General features: G+C 38.7%; 1 protein-coding gene across 3 annotated transcripts in view; it reads right to left on the reverse strand.

Annotated features, from left to right (window-relative positions):
* Nucleotides 1–1,654: 1,654 nt before the first annotated feature.
* Nucleotides 1,655–22,039, reverse strand: part of LIN9 (lin-9 DREAM MuvB core complex component) — a 73,715-nt gene continuing 53,330 nt past the window's right edge. For all 3 annotated transcript variants that reach the window (XM_031005293.3, XM_031005289.3, XM_063708485.1), the window contains 5 exons: nt 16,473–16,553; nt 9,500–9,625; nt 3,841–4,020; nt 3,593–3,690; nt 1,655–3,106 (listed from right to left, as the gene is read on the reverse strand). In XM_031005293.3, the coding sequence (XP_030861153.2) occupies nt 3,001–3,106; nt 3,593–3,690; nt 3,841–4,020; nt 9,500–9,625; nt 16,473–16,553 (591 nt within the window). In that variant the 3' untranslated portion in view covers nt 1,655–3,000. The remainder of the gene's footprint in view (nt 3,107–3,592; nt 3,691–3,840; nt 4,021–9,499; nt 9,626–16,472; nt 16,554–22,039) is intronic.

Raw genomic sequence — 22,039 nt, forward strand, 5'->3', positions numbered from 1 at the left:
TTTGAAACTCTCATTTGCCCACTCATTACACAAATATTTATTTGTTGCCCATGAACAGGCACTTTACCAGGACCTGGAAATAAATGGTGAACAAAAACAGAAACAGTCCCTCCCCTCATGGAGCAGAGGCTAGTAGGGAGACAAAAGACCTCCAAGAAATATTAATATTAAATTGCAAATGTGCCAAGTGCTGGAAGGAGAGATATATGATCTGGAGACATTGTAATAGGAGATGTGCTGTGGTTAATGAAAGCTTCCTTGAAAAAGTGATGCTGAAGGTGAGATCTGGAAGATGATCAAGAGTTACAAGGAGAGGAGAGAGAACACACTGCATGTGCAAAGACCCTGTGAAGTAACGAGCAGATAAAGAAGTGGGGGGGCCAGATCATGCATGGCTTTATAGGTCTTGTAAAAGAGTTTTGAATTTGTCCTGAAAGCCAAATGAAGACTTTAAAAGCATTTATAGACAGAGGGATAACATGATCCATTCTGCATTTTAAGATGATCCCTCTGACTGCATTTGAAGAGGGCTGAGTAGATGCTGGGAGGTAAGTTAGGAGACAATTGCAGTGTTCCAGGCCAGTGATGATGGCAGCTGGGCTGCAAGTAGTGGTGATAATGAAGATGGAGAGAGGTGCATTGATTCAAAAATGCTAATGGGCAAATATTTTTGTAGATTCTCAATGGTTACGAGTGAATGTGACTTTTGGAACTAGCTTAAAGTAATTCAGAACCAAATCTATATAAATAAAAGCCATGTATGTGCTTGCATGTTTGCTCAATCTGGCTTTGATAGCTTTCTTTAGAGCTCTGAAAGTGTGTTAAGCAGTGGCATATCATTCAAATCAATGTATGGCTGACCCAACATGACTACTTGGAAATATAGATTTCTTCCTCCGAAAACAGAAATAAAATTCAACTGTATTCTCCAGCACAGTCCCTGCTGTCAACACATGAAGGCACTGAAAGACAAACAGTGCTCAATTAAATATGTGTAAAATGAGGTACTATTTAAGTGTGACAAGTAAGCCTTAAGAAATGTAAGACAGGCCGGGTATGGTGGCTCACACCTGTAATCCCAGCACTTTGGGAGGCTGAGGCAGGTGGATCACTTGAGGTTGGGAGTTCGAGACCAGCCTGACCAATACGGTGAAACTCTGTTTCTACTAAAAATACAAAAATTAGCCAGGCGTGGTGGCGCGTGCCTGTAATCCCAGCTACTCAGGAGGCTGAGGTGGAAGAACCCCTTGAACCCAAGACCTGGAGGTTGTGGTGAGCTGAGATTGCATCACTGCACTCCAGCCTGGGCGACAGAGAAAAAAAAAAAAATGTAAAAGAAAAAATGCACAAAATACCCAATTCTAGGCAGAATATATTAAAATCAACCTTTCACTAGGTCTATACCAGGCCAAATAACTTACCTGCTTAATACCATACCACTGGATGGTATGGTAATAAATAAAATCCGTATCACTGGATGGTATGGTATGGTAATAAATAAAATCCATACCATTGGATGGTATGGTACTTCAGAGAGACTCGGTAATCTGTACTGTTTCCCCTAAAAATATAACTTAATGGAAATTACAGTTCTTCAAAACTTTTTAAACAGAAGGAATGCATATTGACTTGAATTAAATGAAAATATAGAAAATAATTTTCATAGATCAATTTATTTAGAATTACAAATATTAAGAATAGAAGATTTATGCATTTCTTAATTAACATAACAGTTTAGCTAAATATAAACTCTGCACTAAAGTTCTGCAGTGGCACAATACCAACAAAGAATACGGAAGCCTTTTTAAACTATACAAAAATTTCAAATGGAAAATAATCTTGTTTCAGTTTTATTATACATTAACATATAAAAAGTCTCATTTTATGAGACATCTAAAGGAATTAAAACCACCTCTACAGCTATATCTTAAACTCCAAATTTGAAAAAAATTTATATTTTGACTTTATAATATTCTATTAAAACGAAGAAAATTCCAAATACATACTTTTTACAAGATTAACATTTTAGGCAGGGTTTTCCTAAAAAAGAAAAACAACCAAAACAAGCCTTTCTTCTGCATTTCACAGCACTGGTTATTATATTTGTTTTCCTTATAAAATCTTTTTACTTTATAAATTGTGTACTGTTGGATTTTAACCAGTAATCTGGTTTAAAAGTTGTGCAAATAAACAAAAAAATATGAAAATAGTGTGTTATCATTTTTTTTTTAAATAAATCTCATAACAATACACTTTTGACCTGAACTGATGGGAAGACATGCCAAATCCATTTGCAGAAATTTAGCATTTTGCACCTTTTTTTCCCCTGTTCCTTCATTTTCTTTCAACAAACAACAAAGGTTTCTTTTATATAAGTTATGATAAATTAAAATATTTATTATTATAAAATGATCTACAGAACATGTCACATTGCAAGTATATATAACATATACTTGTAAAGTCCACATTTCCCATCTATATTTCAGTGGTTTCCTTAAAACTAGGACTTCCCACACCTCATGATGTTATCTTTTGAAGACTGAGATGGTGATCAACTAAATCAAGTGGAGTTGTAATTTTCTGGATGGAATTTCCACACTGCCACCGACATGAATAAAAAGACCAGGTTTCTTCATACTCTCCATTGCAGCAGTTGTCTGCATGTGTTGCGGTGAATTCATGCACATTAAAAAAAATGGTCAATGTATTCTTCCACGAAATTATATTATGTTCAGATATTTCAGTTTAAAAATATTTGTGAATATAAACATATGTAACGTAAGCAATGCTACTGCATCTGAATAATAAAAGAAAAATAAATATAATGCTGGTCAGCAATGCTGGTTTAAGAAGCAGTACAGTCTATTAAAATGCCTTATTTGGAGATTTAAATTTCCCTTGTTTTCCAGCAGTTAGGTTATTTGGTGTTGGAAGCCTATATAAAGGAAAAGAACTTCTCAAAAACAATGTCCCGTGCAGTTGGAATAATGAAATCTTTACTCAGTCTCTGTTGGTGTTATTTGCTGCAAAGGCATGTAAGTTTCCCATCTGGCTCAGGCCACTCTGAATATGTGCAACATGGATTTCTACATTATTCTGAAAGCAACTAAAGAAAGAAGAAACATGGTTAACTATTTTATTTCAAAAAATTAAGAAAAATTTTTTTAAAAGAAGACCTGAATTTTAGTTAGGAAACAGCTATGATAAATCTTAGGGAAGGAATAAATCTCCTCTAATATATTAGCCATAATTCTACTTCAGTAGTAGTTGAACAAATATGCTCTAAAGAAGCAAAGGAGCCACGGGGGGCTGGAAGAAGATGAGTCTCTCACTGACTGGGGAAGCTCTACCTCTAAGCTCAACCTCCATGCTGACCCCAAACCTAAATATATGTCCTGATTTCTTTATATACAAAATCCATGTGAAATTTCTATTCTGTCCATAGGCTGGATATAAGTGAAAAGCTCTTACAAATATATTTAACGGATAATAATATATGAGTACTTCACAAATATGCATAATTCTTAAAACTTGGACTGAAAATTACTATGAACTTCACATTAAAATGATTAGAGTGTACCTAACGAATTACCTGATATTAGAAGCGTCTATTGTGCTCTTGATATCATTTAATGAGTCTGTAAGTGATTTGAATTCAAAGGAATTCAGGTCTCCTCCTTCTGCTAGACACTAAAGGGAAAAAAATTTCAAAATTTAATTGCATTATAGCTCAAATATAGTCATAAAATACCTGATATAATCAATGAATTAATTTCTTAGCAACAAATTAGCATGGGTTGCTTTGTGTCAAATTAAGAAAATATTTTCTCTAAGATTTACCTTAATTTGTAACAAAATAGCTGTAAGCCTGGAAATTAAGTCTGTCAGATTTTCATTTTCAACGCAGGGCTGTCCTGTTGAGGAATTTGCATGCCGAACAATTTCCTGTGCTTCTTCCTCACACCTGCGTCTCATATCTGTTGGCTGATCTGCAGGCTGGAGCCCCTGGTCTGGAGCAAGCTGAATACAGATGATTGAAGCATGAGACGCATGTTTGAGAAGCCATGATTATTTCTGTATGTGTTTGTGCCCTCTTTTCAGATTTTAATTTTTATAAAACTAGCATTTAAAACTAAAGTGGTACTCTTACCTTAGAAGTTTTTTTCCTTTAACAGTTTCTGATTTATTTTCTATTTTTTGTAACTTTTAACTTTGATATAATTTCAAACTTCTAAAAAAAGTTAAAAGAATAAAACAAAGAACTCTTGATAACATTTACTCAGATTTACTGTTTATGTTTTACTACATTTAATCTGCCATTTGATCTCTGTGAATGTATAATTCTTCCCGTTACTAATTTAAGAATAATTTGCAAACACTGTGCCTCATTACCTCTAATCACTCCAGTTTGTATTTCCTTGGTATTTTTGAAGAGTACGAGCCAATTATTTTGTGTAATATCCCCCAATGTGGGTTTGTCTGTTTCCTTATAATTAGACTGAAGTTATGCATTTTTGGGCAGAAATACTACAAATGTGGTGCTGAGTTCTCTGGCATCTTTATTAGAAGGCACATGATGTTGACCTGTCCCATTACTGGTGATGTTCTCTTTGATCAATTGGTAAGTTAAGTGTCTGCCAGATTTCCCTACAGTAAAGGATTTCCTTTTGTAAGTACTAAGTAGTTGTGAAGAGATACTTTGAGGCTATGTAAACATCCTATTTGTCATCAAACTTTTACCTACCAATTTTAGCATCTGTTGATGATTCTTGTCTATATCAATTATTACTATGATGGTGCAAAATGGTGTTTTCCTCACTCTTAACCCTGCTTCTATATTTATTAGTTGGCATTTTACTACAAAGTAGTTTCCCTTAAAAAATGAATTAGTATCAGTATGAACCCATACTGACATGACTTTTATTCTATGGGTTATAATCTCTTACTATATTTATTTATTCTGAAGCTCAAATTGTCCCAGATTTGGCCAGTGGGAACCCTGTCAAGCTGGCCCTTTTTGACATGTCCCCGTAATTTGGGGGCACATTTTACTTCCTTGGCATAATAAGGTGGGCCGGGCTCATCTTCTTTCTCTGCTTCAGGTCTGGAATCAGTCTCTTTTTCAAGGAGTCCTGCTTTTTTAAATTGGAGAACAGAGTTAAGAGACCAAGATCTGGGTCTAGTGTGTTCTTTGCTATTAGGGTGTCTTTGCTTTTGGCTCTCTCAGCAGACATATACACTCACTTATACATATAGCATAAAGATAAAATAAACCATGAATTCATACTGATTCCCCCTATTCCCATCTAATGCCACAGGGTTCACTCTAGTCTTCCCCCTCTTCATAACTGCCTTCTTCAACAGTGAGAAACCTGGCTCGCGTTATCCTAAATTTTTTTTTTTTTTTTTTTTGAGACAGTCTCACTCTGTTGCCCAGGCTGGAGTGCAGTGGTGCGATCTCAGCTCACTGCAACCTCTGCCTCCCAGGTTCAATATACTTATTTGCTTCTTTGCTCAGTCCTAGAGTACACAGTAAGAGTTTCAGAACTGCTGCCGGGTGTGGTGGCTCATGCCTGTAATCCCAGTACTTTGGGAGGCCGAGGTGGGTGGATCACCTGAAGTCAGGAGTTCAAGACCAGCCTGGCCAACATGTCTCTACTAAAAATATAAAAATTAGCTGGGCATGGTGGTACATGCCTGTAATCGTAGCTACTGGGGAGGCTGAGGCAGGAGAATCGCTTGAACCCGGGAGGCAGAGGTTGCAGTGAACCGAGATTGCGCCACTGTACTCCAGCCTGGTGGACAAGAGCGAAAATCCGTCTCAAAAAAAAAAAAAAAAAGAGTTTCAGGACTGCTATGCATGCCACCAAGAGAAGAAATTCTACTAACTAGAGTTCAATGTTTATTTAAATTTTGGTTCAGACTAAAGGTATACAGTCAAAATACAAGTTGAGTATCCCTTATCCAAAATGCTTGGGACCAGAAGTGTTTTGGATTTAGGATTTTTTAAAATTTTAGAATATTTGCATTATACTTACCGGGTGAGAATCCCAAATACAAAACTCCAAAATCCAAACTGCTCCAGTGAGCATTTCCTTTGAGTTTCACTTTGGCACTCAAAAAATTTTGGACTTTGGAGCATTTCAGACTTGGGATGCTCAACCTATGCTATGTTCAAGCTATCTGAATCAGTTTTTATCCCCTTCAGTAAGTTTATGTCACTCCTTTGAAATATAGTTAGGTTCATTTATTTCTGTTTGCATTTACTTGTATTTGTTGGGGAAACAAACACTCAGAAAAATGTCATTCCTTCTTGCTCACCAACTCCTACCCCATTCCCAAATTAGTTTCTAATGTATCCTTTCTGTTTCCTTTTGAAAAATTAAGCTGATACATATACATTGTATTTCCACTTATTTCCTACTCCAAAGGTAATATACTTTGGAATATGTATGTGTATTTTTGTATTTGCTTTTTGCACCTAATAACATATCCTGGAAATCACTCCGTGTCAGTAAATAGAGAACTTCCTCTCTTACAGCAGCATAGTATTCAATTGTGTGGATGTACCATAAATAGTCAGTTCCCTATGTGTGGGCATTTATGTTTATTTCTAATATTTTTAAATTACCAGTAATGCTTCAATGAATAACTGTATCCTTTAATACTTTTCTAAAATTTAAATTGAAGCATACATAAATACATAAAAGTACACAAATCGTAAAGTGTACAGGTTAATAAGTTTTCACAAATCAAACATGCCTGAGAAGTCAGCAACTAGATTAAGAACCAGAATATTACCAATGCCCCAGACCCCCTGATAATGCCATCTTCCAGTACCACCTCCCTCAGGGTAATCACCATCCTGACTTCTAGCATCAGAGGTTAGCTTTTGAGCTTTATAAAAATGTAATCATACATTATATATTCTCTTGTGTCTGACTTTATTTATTTATTTATTTATTTATTTATTTATTCATTCATTCATTCATTCATTCATTCTTGAGACTGAATCTTGCTCTGTTGCCCAGGCTGGAGTGCAGTGGTGCGATCTCGGCTCACTGCAAGCTCCGCCTCCTGGGTTCACGCCATTCTCCTGCCTCAGCCTCCTGAGTAGCTAGGACTACAGGCGCCCACCACCACGCCCAGCTAATTTTTTTGTATTTTTAGTAGAGACAGGTTTTCACCGTGTTAGCCAGGATGGTCTCAATCTCCTGACCTTGTGATCCGCCTGCCTCGGCCTCCCAAAGTGCTGGGATTACAGGCGTGAGCCACCGCGCCCGGCGTGTCTGACTTTATTTGTTCAACATTGTATTTGTGAGATCCATCTATGGCACTGAGTTGTAGTCGAGTTCATTCATTCTCATTGCTGGGTAGCATTTCCATTGTGTAATTATACCATGTTTATTAGTTGATTGTAGTACTGATGGGTATTTGGGTACTTTGTGATTTCTGGCTATAAGGAACAGTGATGCTATGAACATTCTAGTATATGTATTTTGGTAAATACATGTAGATGTATCTTTTTGGTATATATTGAGAAGTAGAATTGCTTAGTCATGGTGTTCTCTCTGATATGTTCTTATTTTAAAATCTATATTGTAGTTCCATAAGAGCTTTGAGAAGATTAAATCACTTTACTTCATTAGGAAAGGAGCCTATCACAAATGGCCTTGGGTACTACAAAAAGATTGATGAGCAACCCGTTTCTGCATGTACCATCGGCTTTGTTATGTGTCATCCTGGACTGCACAGTCTGCATGTCTTGTGAATAACTGCTAGTCCAGGGGAGAAAATCTATTTACTAATACAATGCATATTGTTATGTGGATGACTGACAACTATCAGGAAAATAAGCCAACTGTTTAAAAATCTGATATTGCTGGGCACGGTGACTCATGCCTGTAATCCCAGCACTTTGGGAGGCTGAGGCAGGCGGATCACCTGAGGTCGGGAGTTTGAGACCAGCCTCATCAACATGGAGAAACCCCGTCTCTACTAAAAATACAAAATTAGCTGGGCGTGGTAATGCATGCCTGTAATCCCAGCTACTCGGGAGGCTGAGGCAGGAGAATCACTTGAACCTGGGAGGCAGAGGTTGCAGTGGGCCGAGATGATGCCACTGCACTCCAGCCTGGGCAACAAGGGCGAAACTCTGTCTCAAAAAAAAAAAAAAAAAAATCTGATATCACGGCTGGGCACAGCGGCTCATGTCTCTAATCCAAGCACTTTGGGAGGCCGAGGAGGGCGGATCACTTGAGGTGAGGAGTTCGAGACCAGCCTGGCCTATAATATGGTGAAACCCCATCTCTACTAAAAATACAAAAAAATTAGCCGGGCATGGTGGTGCACAGCTGTAATCCCAGCTACCCAGGAGGCTGAGGCAGGAGAATCGCTTGAACCTGGGAGGCAGAGGTTCCAGTGAGCCGAGATTGTGCCATTGCACTCCAGCCTGGGCAAAAGAGTAAGACTCTGTCTCAAAAAAAAAAAAAAGAATCTGATATCACAAATAGAGGTGGCTTTCCTGGAAACACACAACCTCAAAGTATGCAAATTCAGGAGCATTTTAAACTCACCTGAATCATTTTAATTGTTACCCTGTAGTAGGAAACTCAAATTTTGGATGAAACTGTTGAACCACTCTCATATGATCACATGTGAATGAAAATTCACAAATAACCCTGTTATCTATGTATTTGAAATTCAAGAATTCATAGTTCTAATGCTAATTTAAGGTTTAAAAGAGAAGGCAACAAAATTGTATGGCCAGCATGATCAGAACTTTATGAGAAAAAGCAGGTATTGTTTAAAAAACAAAAACAAAAAAACAACCAAAAAAGACTAAGAAGAAATAAAGCAAAATTTGGTCTTTGGGGCTGGGCACAGTGGCTCATGCCTATATCTCAGTACTTTGGAAGGCCAAGGTAGGAGGATCGCTTGAGCCCACGAGTTTGAGACCAGCCTGAGCAACATAGCGAGACTTCATCTCTATAAAAAATAAACTGGGCATGTCGTGCACCTGTGGTTCCAGCTACTCAGGAGGCTGAGGTTGGGGGATAGCTTGAGCCTGGGAAGTTGAGGCTGTAGTTCGCCAAGATTGCAAGATTGCATCACTGTACTCCAGCCTGGTCAACAGAGCTAGACCCTGTCTCAAAAAAAAAAAAATAAATAAATAAAGAAGAAGAAAAAACAATGACAACAACAAAATTTGGTTTCTGGGGTAGTGGAATTAAGAGTAATTAGTTTTCTGGATTTTTCCAAATTTTTTTGGAGGGCCTTATCATTTGTATCTTGAACCAAAAAACTCAGAATTGACAGCTTTCTGTGTATAAAGCACTCTTCAACACTGATGCGGGGAGGAGTAAGAAACTTTATATAATACAGTTCTGCTAAAGGACTTTATGAAGATATTGGCTTGGTATGGATTTTCTAAAGTGTGAAAGTAAAAGGATTAAGCTTCAAATACAAATATGGAGGGAAATCTATACATATCACTTACCTCATAGCAATACTGTTGAACTTTATGCAAAACTTTGTTTAGGTCCTTGTTCAGCTGTTCAAGCTCCAGAACAATTGTTGCATATCTCCGCTGAAATTCAATGCTGATGGGCATGGAATATGATTTCTGAGAAGAGAAAAAAATCAGATCTTGGTAAGAGTTTGTTTTTTAGCAATGCAATTTCAATGATCTAAAAGGAGATTTGACTTATCTAAAAAGCAAACTAAAGGTTATTAAATTTGTCTGTTTTAATTGTTATAGTTCTTGTCTGTGATAATGGCATTGTTATTTAGGAGACTGTCCTTGTTTATTGGAGCATCATGACGTCTGCCATTTGCTTTTTTGAAAAGGAGATCTTCTATAGAGATAAATTAAATGGAGCAAAATGTTAATTGATAAATGTGTAAGCAATGTTCGTTATATTTGTCTTTCAACTTTTTCATAGGATTGTTAGTTGTTAAACCATATGTCCTCATTTAAAGCATTCTAGTTATTTAAATCAAGTGACGCTGTACCTGGAATCAATTCAGTATAGCATAACGGTTTAAGAGCATGGGTATTAGAATCAGATTATATATGTTCAAATTCCACCTCTATCACCATCTAGCTTTGTGATGTTAAGGAAGTTTCTTAATCTCTCTGTGCCTCATGTTCCTCAACTGCAAAATGGGGATTATTAAGAATATCTATCTAGTGGGGTTGTTGCAAAGATTAAATGAGATAATACATGCTAGCACAGTGCTTCCCACATAGAAGATGCTCAATGGATATTAACTTTTTATTGTGTCATCATTCCATATATGCTCCTTACCAACAAGTGTTAATGGACTTTGATGCCATTTCCTTCCCTCTCTTCACAGTACTTCCAATAAATTATACTCTCCATTTCATTCCTGCTAAAAATCCTGGCAATGAAACCTCTCTAGTCAAGGAAAATTTAACATTTCTTTTTTCAGAGGATTTCTGAGAAAGCACGTTGTTATGCACTAAGGAAGCAAAATCGCTCCTTCTAGTAAGTATAGGTAGGGAAAGAAAACTTTCCTAGACCTAGGGAGGAACTACTTATATAGGTTCCAAATCACAGAATTATAGACTGAGCTAACAGAAACCTCAGAGGTCATCTAGTTAAGCCATACCATTTTACAGAGGAGAAAACTGAGGCCTAGAAAAGTTAAATGACTTAACAGTGCACACTATTAATGATGTGCTGATTACTTAATGATGACAACAGATGTACTAAATAGAGCTGACTAACGTGCCATGCACTAAGAGTGGTTTTGCTGTTGTTTTTGGGATGGCGTCTTGCTATGTTGCCCAGGCTAGACTCGAACTCCTGGCCTGAAGCCATCCTCCTGCCTCAGCCTCCCAAGTAGCTGTGACTATAGCATGTGCCACCACACCCAGCTTGTTCTAAGTTTTTTTTTGTTTTTTTTTTTGAGACAGGGTTTCACTCCCGTCACCCAGGCTGGAGTGCAATGACGTGATCTCCGCTCACTACAACCTCTGCCTCCTAAGCTCAAGCAATCCTTCTGCCTCAGCCTCTCAAGTAGGTGGGACTACAGGTGCGTGCCATCACACCTGGCTAATTTTTGTATTTTTAGTGGAGATGGGGTTTCATCATGTTGGCTGGGCTGGTCTCGAACTCCTGACCTCAAGTGATCCGCCTGCCTTGGCCTCCCTAAGTGCTGGGATTACAGGCGTGAGCCACCGCGCCTGGCCTGTTTTGTTTTTTAGAGACAGGGTCTCACTCTGTTGCCCAGGCAGGACTGCAGTGGCATGATCATAACTCAGTGCAGCCTCAAACTCCTGGACTCAAAGGATCCTCCTGTCTCAGCCTCCCAAGCAGCTTGGACTACAGGCATGTGCCACTATGCCTGGCTAATGTTCTAAGTGTTTTTAAAGGATTTCATTGAATCCTCACAATAACACCATGAGAAAGAAGATATTATTGCTTATTGTCTCCATTTTACATATGAGGCCCATGTACCGCAGCCAGTAAGTGGTAACCTTGTGGGATCTGAAGCCAGTTTGCATCAGTTAGAATTCCTCTGCTACTATAGATCTGAAGCAGTAAAAGAGAAAGAGGGGAGGGAATGCCACAGTGGGAGTAGGGAAGGGATAATTTCCACATAGGCCTGGAATCATATCCAGGACATCCTACTTTTAGTTTACCATTGGTGCTTCCTGAATTGCTTCCTCTTCGTAAACCTCAGTTTTTGTGAAGTTAAAACCATTGGATCATCCGAAAGATTTCCTATAAGAATGCAGGGATAATGCAGGACATGCTGAATTTAATTTCATTTCCTTGTTGGGAATTGGGGGTTACTGAGGATATAGTGTAACATAAATTATAACTAAGTATTTGATCAAGCCTCTTCTCGGGGAAAAGTGTATACTTTTGCAGACTCAGAACTAGTTAATCAAAATCAAAATCATTAAAAGCTCTATCTCTTACAGCGAATTTGAGGGTGTCAAAAGTCTCTATCTTCATCTTTTGTGTTCAACATTTTAATGAATTAAAGATGTACAAAGGGTTTACATATACAGTATACATCAAAATGTATGAAATTGGGAGATGGCTAATGCATTACAAAATGGGGTGATATAGGCCGGGTGCGGTGGCTCACGCCTGTAATCCCAGCACTTTGGGAGGCCAAGGCGGGTGGATCATGAGGTCAGGAGATTGAGACCATCCTGGCCAACACGGTGAAACCCCGTTTCTACTAAAAAAAAAAAAAAAATACAAAAAATTAGCTGGGTGTGGTGGCAGGCGCCTGTAGTCCCAGCTACTTGGGAGGCTAAGGCAGGAGAATGGCGTGAATCTGGGAGGCAGAGCTTGCAGTGAGCTGAGATTGTGCCACTGCACTCCAGCCTGGGTGACAGAGCGAGACTCTGTCTCAAAAAAAAAAAAAAAAAAAAAGATAATGTGTGTAAAAGTCACTATCAATTTATTTATCTCATTGGGATTGATAGGAATTTATCTGTGGCTTGTTGCCTTTTGACGGTTTTGGAACGCCTTGAGTCATTATCTTTTAAAATACTGCTTTTGTCCCATTGTTTCTTTTTCCTTCTGCTATTCCGTTACACATTAGACCTTCCTCACTGTATTTCCTATTTATCGTCTCTTCTCTTCTAAATTTTCCACTCATTTTTATCTTCATGTTTCATTCGGGATATTTTCTTCTGATCTATTTTAAATTACTAGCTCTCTCTTTAGCTGTTTCTAATCTGCTATGGTTGTATCCACCAAGTTCTTAATTTTGATTGCTAGAGTTTATAGTTTTCATTTGGTCTTTTTTATTGTTGTTTCCAGTTCTCTTCTAAAATTCTCAATTTTGTCTCATCTCTTTTAACAAATTAAGCATTTAAAATATATTTCTAAAAACTCCATTGTCTGGTCTACCTACTGTCTACAGTTGATTTTCTTTTTTCCTTAGGGTTACTGTGTCTCCTATTGTGTCTTGAATTTAAATTGAGTTTTAGATACTATATATAAAAATTTATAGAAATAATTTGAGGCCTATAAAAATGCTATATTCCTCCAAAGAGGACTTAAAGTTTGCCAACTTCCCCCAACCCTTGGTGGGTCTCTGGACTCTAATTGTGGCCTCCAACCCACTTAAGCCTTTCAAGAATGCCACTTAGCTTCTCAGCTAGCTTTTCTGGAACTTGCAGAAGCCCCCAAGGAAAAAGCAACCCTGAACATCAGGTTCCCCCTTACTTCTTTCCTTCTTTTCTCAGATCCTATAATTCCTTAATGCCTTGTTGTTTGTTTTCTTTCTTTTTTTTTTTTTTTTTGAGACAGAGTCTCGCTCTGTTGCCCAGGCTAGAGTACAGTGGCACAATCTTGGCTCACTGCAATGCCTGCTTCGCGGGTTCAAGCGACTCTCCTGCCTCAGCCTCCCAAGTAGCTGGGATTACAGGTGCACGCCTATCACACCCAGCTAATTTTTTTTATTTTCAGTAGAGACAGGGTTTTGCCATGTTGGCCAGGCTTGTCTTGAACTCGTGACCTCAAGTGATCCACTTGCCTTGGCCTCCCAAAGTGCTGGGATTACAGGTATGAGCCACTGCGCCCGGCCTCCTTAATGCCTTGTTAATGCTCCAGTGTTCTTCAAGCAGGTTATTTTAATATTTTATTCCAGAGGAAACAGTTATTTACAGCAGGAAGGTTAATCCAAATTACCTAGTCTACTCTTACCAAAAGCAGAAAAAAACCTTAACTTTCCCCAAACAGTACATTCAAATTCTTTAGAGAAGTGCTTCTTTCTCTCCATTTAACTTGAGTAAATGCCACGTTTGAGTTCTGTCACTGAGATGAAGAAGGGGAACAAGGAGAAAGACCTTGAATTAATTGCCTTTTAAAATACTAATCTCACTTCTGCACTTCATCATATTTGCCAACTCTGGATCTAGGGCCTCTTGTAGCCATGGTTTCTGTTTCATTTAAAAACATGCCAGAAAAAATTTCGAAATCTCATAGACATTGTTAAGCAGACTGCTTCATTTTTTCTGTTTACTTCTTTTTGTACCTCATATTCTATGTGCAATTATAAAGGATATGAAAAAAATATGTTCAGCCTACCATCTTTAAACTAACTTTCATTAAATCTTTCATTTTACTTTCTAAAATTTATCCTACAGATAGACACAAACAAATGCATAAAAATATTAGCATTATATTAATAAAATGATGGAAATAAATATGTTAACAGGAAGTTGTTTAAATTATGGTACAATACAATCATTTTAAAAGATAAGCCAATATATCATAATTTAATTCCATTTTGCATGAAAATAATTTTTAGTATATGCACAGAAAAAGAAATCCATATGGTAAACATATAAATAAACATATTTATAACATATGCTAACTTAATACTATTTATGGAGAAGGCATTATAAAGAACTACAGTTTGACTCATTAAATCATTTCATAATATTTGAATTTTTATAGGGAAACTATTTTTACATAAATAAAACAAATAATAAAACATATCAAGCCAACTAGATTACTTCTACAGAGTTCTCATGTGCTAAGAAGCCAAGCCAACATCAAAACGGTCTCTGGGAATACAAATTCGTTTTACACTGAAGCCTACATCTCCTTGGTTTGCGAAACAACCCAAAATAGGTCTCTATTTGAAAGCAGATAAGATTAACTGGGCAAAGGCAAGCCCAGTGCTTTAAAGCATGGAACTTAGAAGAAAACAGTCCTAACTAGTGATATTAAAGGGAAATAATTCATTTATACATAAAGATAGAAGAGATGATAAGGTGACCAGAGAAAAACAGAAGTGGGGTGGAGGAGCACTGAAAAGGCATCGAATATAAAGGGCAGAAGTAGAACTGATGGAAACCAAGAATTAACAGTCCAGTAGGAAAGAAGCACACACATACATTTCTATGTTTAAGATATGTAATGGCAATATGCTATAGCTAATCCTTTTCATTTTCGGATGGCTTGTGTATCTGATAATACTAATTTCATGTTATGCTTAAATGAGTTAAACTGGGAAATAAACCCAAGTTTTAATACCTGTACTGCTAAAGAGAGCAGTATGATCTTACGCTGAAATCACCTGACATTTTTGGTCTTAAAAATTCAGTAATTTTCAGATAAAAAAAATTCTATAATCCTAAAAGAGGATTGTTCTTTATTCACTTAGGTATCTACTTTTGCAGCTGTAGATACCTAACTGTATCCACACCTATACCCTTACAACATTTCATTCCAGAGATTCCCAGTGCTACTAATTCTCATTCCTGCACTTACAACAGACACTGATCATCAGTCACAGCACTTTGCCCCCCGAGCACAGTCACTGAGCCCTCCCTTTCAGACTTCTATACAGTCATTTTCAATAAACTGGAGATAGTACATGAGATAAAACCTATTTGCCATCCTACATATCCTTAAGCAAGATGTGAATTTCATTACAATTCAAAGACTTTCTTAGTGAATAGTGTCTACATAAACAGCTTTTTAAAAAACTCTGGGCCGGGTGCTGTGGCTGGCTGGGTGCTGTGGCTCACACCTGTAATCCCGAGGTGGGTGGATCACCTGAGGTCAGGAGTTCCAGAGCAGCCTGGCCAACATGGCGAAACCCCGTCTCTACTAAAAATACAAAAATTAGCTGGTCGTGGTGGTGTGCGCCTGTAATCCTAGCTACTTGAGAGGCTGAGGCAGGCGAATCACTTGAACCCGGGAGGTGGAGGTTGCAGTGAGCCGAGATTGCACCATTGCACTCCAGCCTGGGCGACGAGCAAAATTCCATCTCAGAAAAAAAAAAAAAAAAAAAAAAAAAGACTTCTGGTAATTATCTTATGAATAAAATTGGCTCTCATTTTTTGAACTCATTAGATAATAAATTAGGACATAAACGTTGTCAGGATAACCTAAAGATGACAACACAGATATTTCCTGACTTACTTATTCTGAAACATTTTTTATAACCTGCCATTACAACTTCCTTGGTCACAGGTATCTGAGCAATTCTAGACTCATGCAAACTGTTGAAAGAACCTAATATATCCATTAATCCTATTCAACTCTACAGTCAATGGCATAATGAGGTCTGGGGCAATGCACTGCCAATTTACTTAGCATATGTTCTGTATAACAAGAGATAGTGATAGCAGTGAAGATTTACTGTTGTATGTATGTATGTATGTATGTATGTATTCCTGTATTCATTCATTTACTGAGACAGGGTCTCGCTATCACCCAGGCTAGACTGTAGTGGTAGAATCATAGCTCACTGCAGTCTCTGACTCTAGACTCAAGCAATCCTTTTGCTTCAGCCTCCCAAGAAGGTGGACTACAGGTGTGGACCTCATGCAAATGAGGATTTAAAAATAATATTTATCTGAAGGTTTCCTCCCATAGATATTTTTAAATCATTAGATATAGATGGTCTCACTATTTTAAAATTAGACAAGCAAATGAAGAAAAAAAAAGAGAAATTCTTACCAATTTTTCTGCTTCTGTGTTCATTTCCCTTAATTTCTTGATATGTTCCTTTTTAATCATGAGAATTTTTGATAATCTGGTCTACAGACAAAGAAGAAATATTTTAGAATAAACAGAGGCATTTAGGTATATTAGTTAGACATTAAATTTCCAATATTTTAGTAAGATATTTCAGCAATAGATTTTAGTGTTTCAACATATATATATAGCATAGCATTGTTTTTTTTTTTTTTTTTCTGAGACAGAGTCTCACTCTGTCACCCAGGCTGGAGTGTAGTGGCACAGTCTTGGCTCACTGCAACCTCTGCCTCCCAGTTCAAGCAATTCTCAACTCAGCCTCCCGAGTAGCAGGGATTATAGGCACACGCAACCATGCCTGGCTAATTTTTGTAATTTTTTTGTTTTTGGAGACGGAGTCTTGCTCTGCTGCCCAGGCTGGAGTGCAATGGCGTGATCTTGGCTCACTGCAACCTCTGCCTCCCAGGCTCAAGCAATTCTCCTGCCTCAGCCTCCCAAGTAGCTGGGATTACAGGCACCTGCCACCATGCCCAACTAATTTTTGTATCTTTAGTAGAGATGGGGTTCTGCCATGTTGGCCAGGCTGGTCTTGAACTCCTGACCTCAGATGATCCACTCACCTTGGCCTCCCAAACTGCTGGGATTACAGACATGAGTCACCACACTCAGCGTCATAGCACTGTATTTTATATATCCGATTAAACCGACAAGCAAATATTATTTTAAAAATCCATTGTAACTAGGACATGTCAAAAGGACTAAGGAGTCAATCTGAACAAGCTTTCACTGGTCCAAAATAGGGCAATTTGCAGACCAGTAAGAACAATAACTGAAATGAACTAAAGCCAAATGTTAAAATCCATGAGTTACAATGATACTTAGGAAGAAGAAATGACAGAGTGAGAGCAAGTCTGAAATCTTATTGAATGAATGGATCTAAGCATTGATAATCAAAGGCAGCTAACATTAAAAAATAATTAGGTCAGAGATGCAGTGGCTCACACCTGTAATCCCAGTACTTTGGGAGGCCAAGGCGGGAAGATCACTTAAGCCCAAGAGTTTGTGACCAGCCTCAGCTTCCCAAGTAGCTGCGATCGTGAGTCTAGGAGTTTGAGACCTCATCTCCACAAAAAATAAACAAAATTAGCTGGGTTTGGTGGCTTGCATCTGTAGTCCCAGTTACTCAGGAGGCTGAGGTGGGAGAACTTTGAGCCTGGGAGGTGGAGGATGCAGTGAGCTGAAATCATGCCATTGCACTCCAGCCTGGGCAACAGAGCAAGACCCCATCTCATAATAATAAATAAATAAATAAATAAATAAATGTCTCCTATCAAAAGAACACAAAACCACCCGCAAAAGTAGTCACATAAAAACAAATAATCAGCCAACCAAAAAACCTAAATCCAGTCAAACCTCTAGAAATAATTTTCAATTTACGTAAGATACAAAGGACATGTTAAATAATCCCACAAGGATTTAGTCAAAAAATCGAGACTGTGGGAGACTGTATGGATAAATAATCCAGTTTCTTCAATAAATTGCATGGAGAAAAAAGGCACTCAACATTTAAAAAACAACTGAAAAATCTGAATACCAACTGGATATTTGATATTGACATTTAAATTTTTATAGATGTAATGATGGTATTGTAGTTACGTTGCTTAAAAAAAAGAAATCCAGGCCAGGTGTGGTAGCTCACGCCTATAATCCCAGCACTTTGGGAGGCGGGTGGATCACCTGAGGTCAGGAGTTTGAGACCACGCTGGCCAACATGGTAAAACCCCGTCTCTACTAAAAATACAAAAATTAGCAGTGTGTGGTGGTAGACACCTGTAGTTCCACCTACTCGGGAGGCTGAGGCAAGAGAATCGCTTGAATCCGGGAGGCAGAGGCTGCAGTGAGCAAAATGGCGCCACTGAACCCCAGCCTGGGGGACAAGAGCGAAACACCCTCTCAAAAAAGAAATCCCAGCTGGGCACAGTGGCTCACACCTATAATCCCAGGACTTTGGGAGGCAGAGGTGGGAGGATCACTTGAGTCCAGGAGTTTGAGACCAGCCTGGGCAACAAACCAAGACCCCATCTCTATGAAAAAGTAAAAAATTAGCCAGGTGTGGTGGCGCCCACCTGTAGTCCCAGCTACTCAGGAGGCTGAGGCGGGAGGATTGCTTGAGCCCAGGGGTTTGAGGCTGTAGTGATCTGTGATCATGCCACTGCACTCAGCCTGGGTGACAAAGTGACTGAAACCCTGTCTCAAAAAAAAAAAAAAAAAAGAGAAAGAAAAAAGAAAAAAATTTATCTCTCTTTTTTTTGGAGATGGAATCTTGCTCTGTCGCCCAGGCTAGAACGCAACTGCATGATCTTGGCTTCACCTCCCAGGTTCAAGGAATCCTCATGCCTCAGGCTCCCGAGTAGCTGGGATACAGGCTCGCACCACCACGCCTGGATAATTTTTGTATTTTTACTAGAGATGAGGTTTTACCATGTTGGCCAGGCTGGTCTTGAACTTCCTGACCTCAGGTGATCCATTAGCCTCAGCCTCCCAAAGTGCTGGGATTACATACAGGCATAAGCCATCATGCCTGGCCAAAAAAAGGGTTATCTCTTAGAAATAAATAAAAAGGGCCGGGTACGGTGGCTCACGCCTGTAATCCCAGCATTTTGGGAGGCCAAGGTGGGTGGATCACCTGAGGTCAGGAGTTTGAGACCAACCTGGCCAACATGGTAAAACCCCATCGCTACTAAAAATACAAAGTTTAGCTGGCATGATGGCAGGCACCTGTAATCCTGGCTACTCAGAAGGCTGAGGCAAGAGAATCGCATGAACCCAGGAAGCGGAGTCTGCAATGAGCCAAGATCACGCCACTGCACTCCAGCCTGGGCAACAGAGTAAGATTCTGTTTCAAAAAAGAAAAAAAAGAAAGAAAGAAATAATAAGGCCGGGTGTGGTAGCTTATAGCTACCCAGGCTGAGTGCAGTAGCGTGATCATGGCTCACTGCAGCCTCAACCTCCTGGGCTCAAGTGATCTTCCCACCTCAGACTCCTGAGTAGTTGGGACTACAGGGGCGTATCACCACACCTGGCTAATTTTTGTATTTTTTTGTACAGATGGGGTCTCACTATGTTGCCCAGGCTTGTCTTCAACTCCTAGACTCAATCCTTGTCTATGTTGCCCAGGCTTGTCTTGAACTCCTAGACTTCCAATACTCCCAGCTTGGCCACCTAAAGTGCTGGGATTGTAGGTGTGAACCACTGTGCCTGGCGGCAAAACATTTTTAATGTTTATTTTGTCATAAGAAAAAATACATTTGAAACAGCAAAAAAATCAAAATATCAACTTCACTTAAGAGCAAAACTGAGAGTTTTATAAAACCTCACATACTATAAAAGGTAAGGACATAAAATAACTTTTATTTTTACCTCTTAAATATCTTAAAATAATAGTGGAAGTAGTATTTTAACTAGGCTTTACATATAGATTATAAATTTTAAATTAAGTACTAAAATCAAATACACAGACTTTCAGTTTACAGTCTGGGATATAAGAAGCTTGGAAGGTGCTACTCCATCTTAACACCAGGTAAAAAGCTGACATACTTAAAAAAATCAATGACACTTGGCCGGGCGCAGTGGCTCACGCCTGTAATCCCAGCACTTTGGGAGGACGAGACGGGCGGATCACGAGGTCAGGAGATCGAGACCATCCTGGCTAACATGGTGAAACCCCATCTCTACTAAAAATACAAAAAATTAGCCGGGCGTAGTGGAGGGTGACTGTAGTCCCAGCTACTCGGGAGGCTGAGGCAGAAGAATGGCGTGAACCCGGAAGGCGGAGCTTGCAGTGAGCTGAGATCGTGCCACTACACTCTTGCCTGGGTGACAGGGCGAGACTCTGTCTCAAAAAAAAAAAAAAAAAGTCAACGACACTTCTTAGATCTCTAAGAAAATTGAGGGCCAAGGCAAACTGTTCACAAAATTGGAAAGAATGAAAGGCAAGTATGTAGAATCACAATTTACTGGAGCAGAAACCCATGAGCAAAAACCTCTAGGAACCAGTGCTGGGGTAGGGAAAACTGAACTGTAATTTATGTGGTAGGTGCATTAAGCATTTACTCTACGGGACCCAGTTAGGAGGGTTTTTTGAAAAGCATACTTTGTGAGTTTTACTTCCAGGGGCTTAATCTGGTTCTTAGTGAATACTGCAGAAATACTCCCTCTTGCTTCCTCCTGCAAGGGGAAGGAAAACTAATGATTTTGAATTAAGATGGAGCATTCTGTTCTTAGCAAGGCCTGCCCTCAGGAAAAACTATTTAACCAGAAGCTAACATGCTAGGGTTTTATCAGAGGCTTACTGACCTGGGGGAAGAGAAAAACCCAACCCCAGCCCACTCTAGCCACCCTGTACCACATAAGAGGAGGAAAAACTGAGGTGCATTTGTGAAGTTCACAGTCCAGAGGCTCAGGCTGACACAGTTCCTTTTACATAGTACATCATGTTTGGCAATTAAGAAAAAATTACAAGGTACGCCAGGAGGCAAAAAAAAAACATAGTTTGAAGAGACAAAGCAAGCATAAAAACCAGCCTTAGATATGGCAGGGATGTTGAAATTTGAAAGAACTATGAGTAATAAGCTAAGGCCTCTAATGGATAAAATAGCATGCAAGAACAGATGGGCAACGCAAGCAGAGAGATGAAAATTTCTCGAGCTTGAGGATATATTATTTATTTTTCTTTTTTTTCTTCCACAACAGTTATCTCAGAAGAGGATATATTAATAGGAACTTCCAAAACTAAAAAACAAAGAGAACAAAGACTGAAAAAATCAGCACAGAATGTCCAAGGATTGTGGGACAACTACAAAAGGTATAACTTACGCATTAATGGAAATACAAGAAGGAGAGGAAAGAGAAAAAAAGGAAGAACTATCTGAAATATAATGAATGAGAATTTCCCCAATTTAATGTCAAATACCAAACCAAAGATCTAAGAATCTCAGAGAATACCAAGCAGAAGAAACACCACAAAAACCTCTAGATTTACACATATCATATTCAAACTACAGAAAATCCAAGATAAAGAAAAATTCTGGTCCAGCTATGGTGGCTCACACCTCTAATCCCAGCACTTTGGGAGGCTAAGGCGGGCAGACTGCTTGAGCCTAGCAGCTCGAGACCAGCCTGGACAACATGGCAAAACCCCATCTCTACATACTAAAAAAAAAGAAAAAAAAAATCCTGAAAGAAAACACTTTACCGATAGAAGAGCAAAGATAAGAATTTCATCTGACTTCTTCTTAGAAACCAGGCAAGCAAGAGGAGACTGGAGTGAAATATCTTGTGTTGAGAAAAAAAATCTGGCAATCTAAACCTCTGCACCCTATGAAATTATCATTCAAAAGTAAAACAGGACTGGGCATCATAGCTCACGCCTGTAATCTCAGCACTTTGGAAGGCCAAGAGAGAGGACTGCTTAAGCCCAGGAGTTATGCAGCAGCCTGAGAAACACCGCCAGACCATATCTCTATAATAATAAATAAAATAAATTTTTT

Source organism: Gorilla gorilla, chromosome 1 (assembly GCF_029281585.2).
Source record: "Gorilla gorilla gorilla isolate KB3781 chromosome 1, NHGRI_mGorGor1-v2.1_pri, whole genome shotgun sequence".
NCBI lineage: Eukaryota > Metazoa > Chordata > Mammalia > Primates > Hominidae > Gorilla > Gorilla gorilla.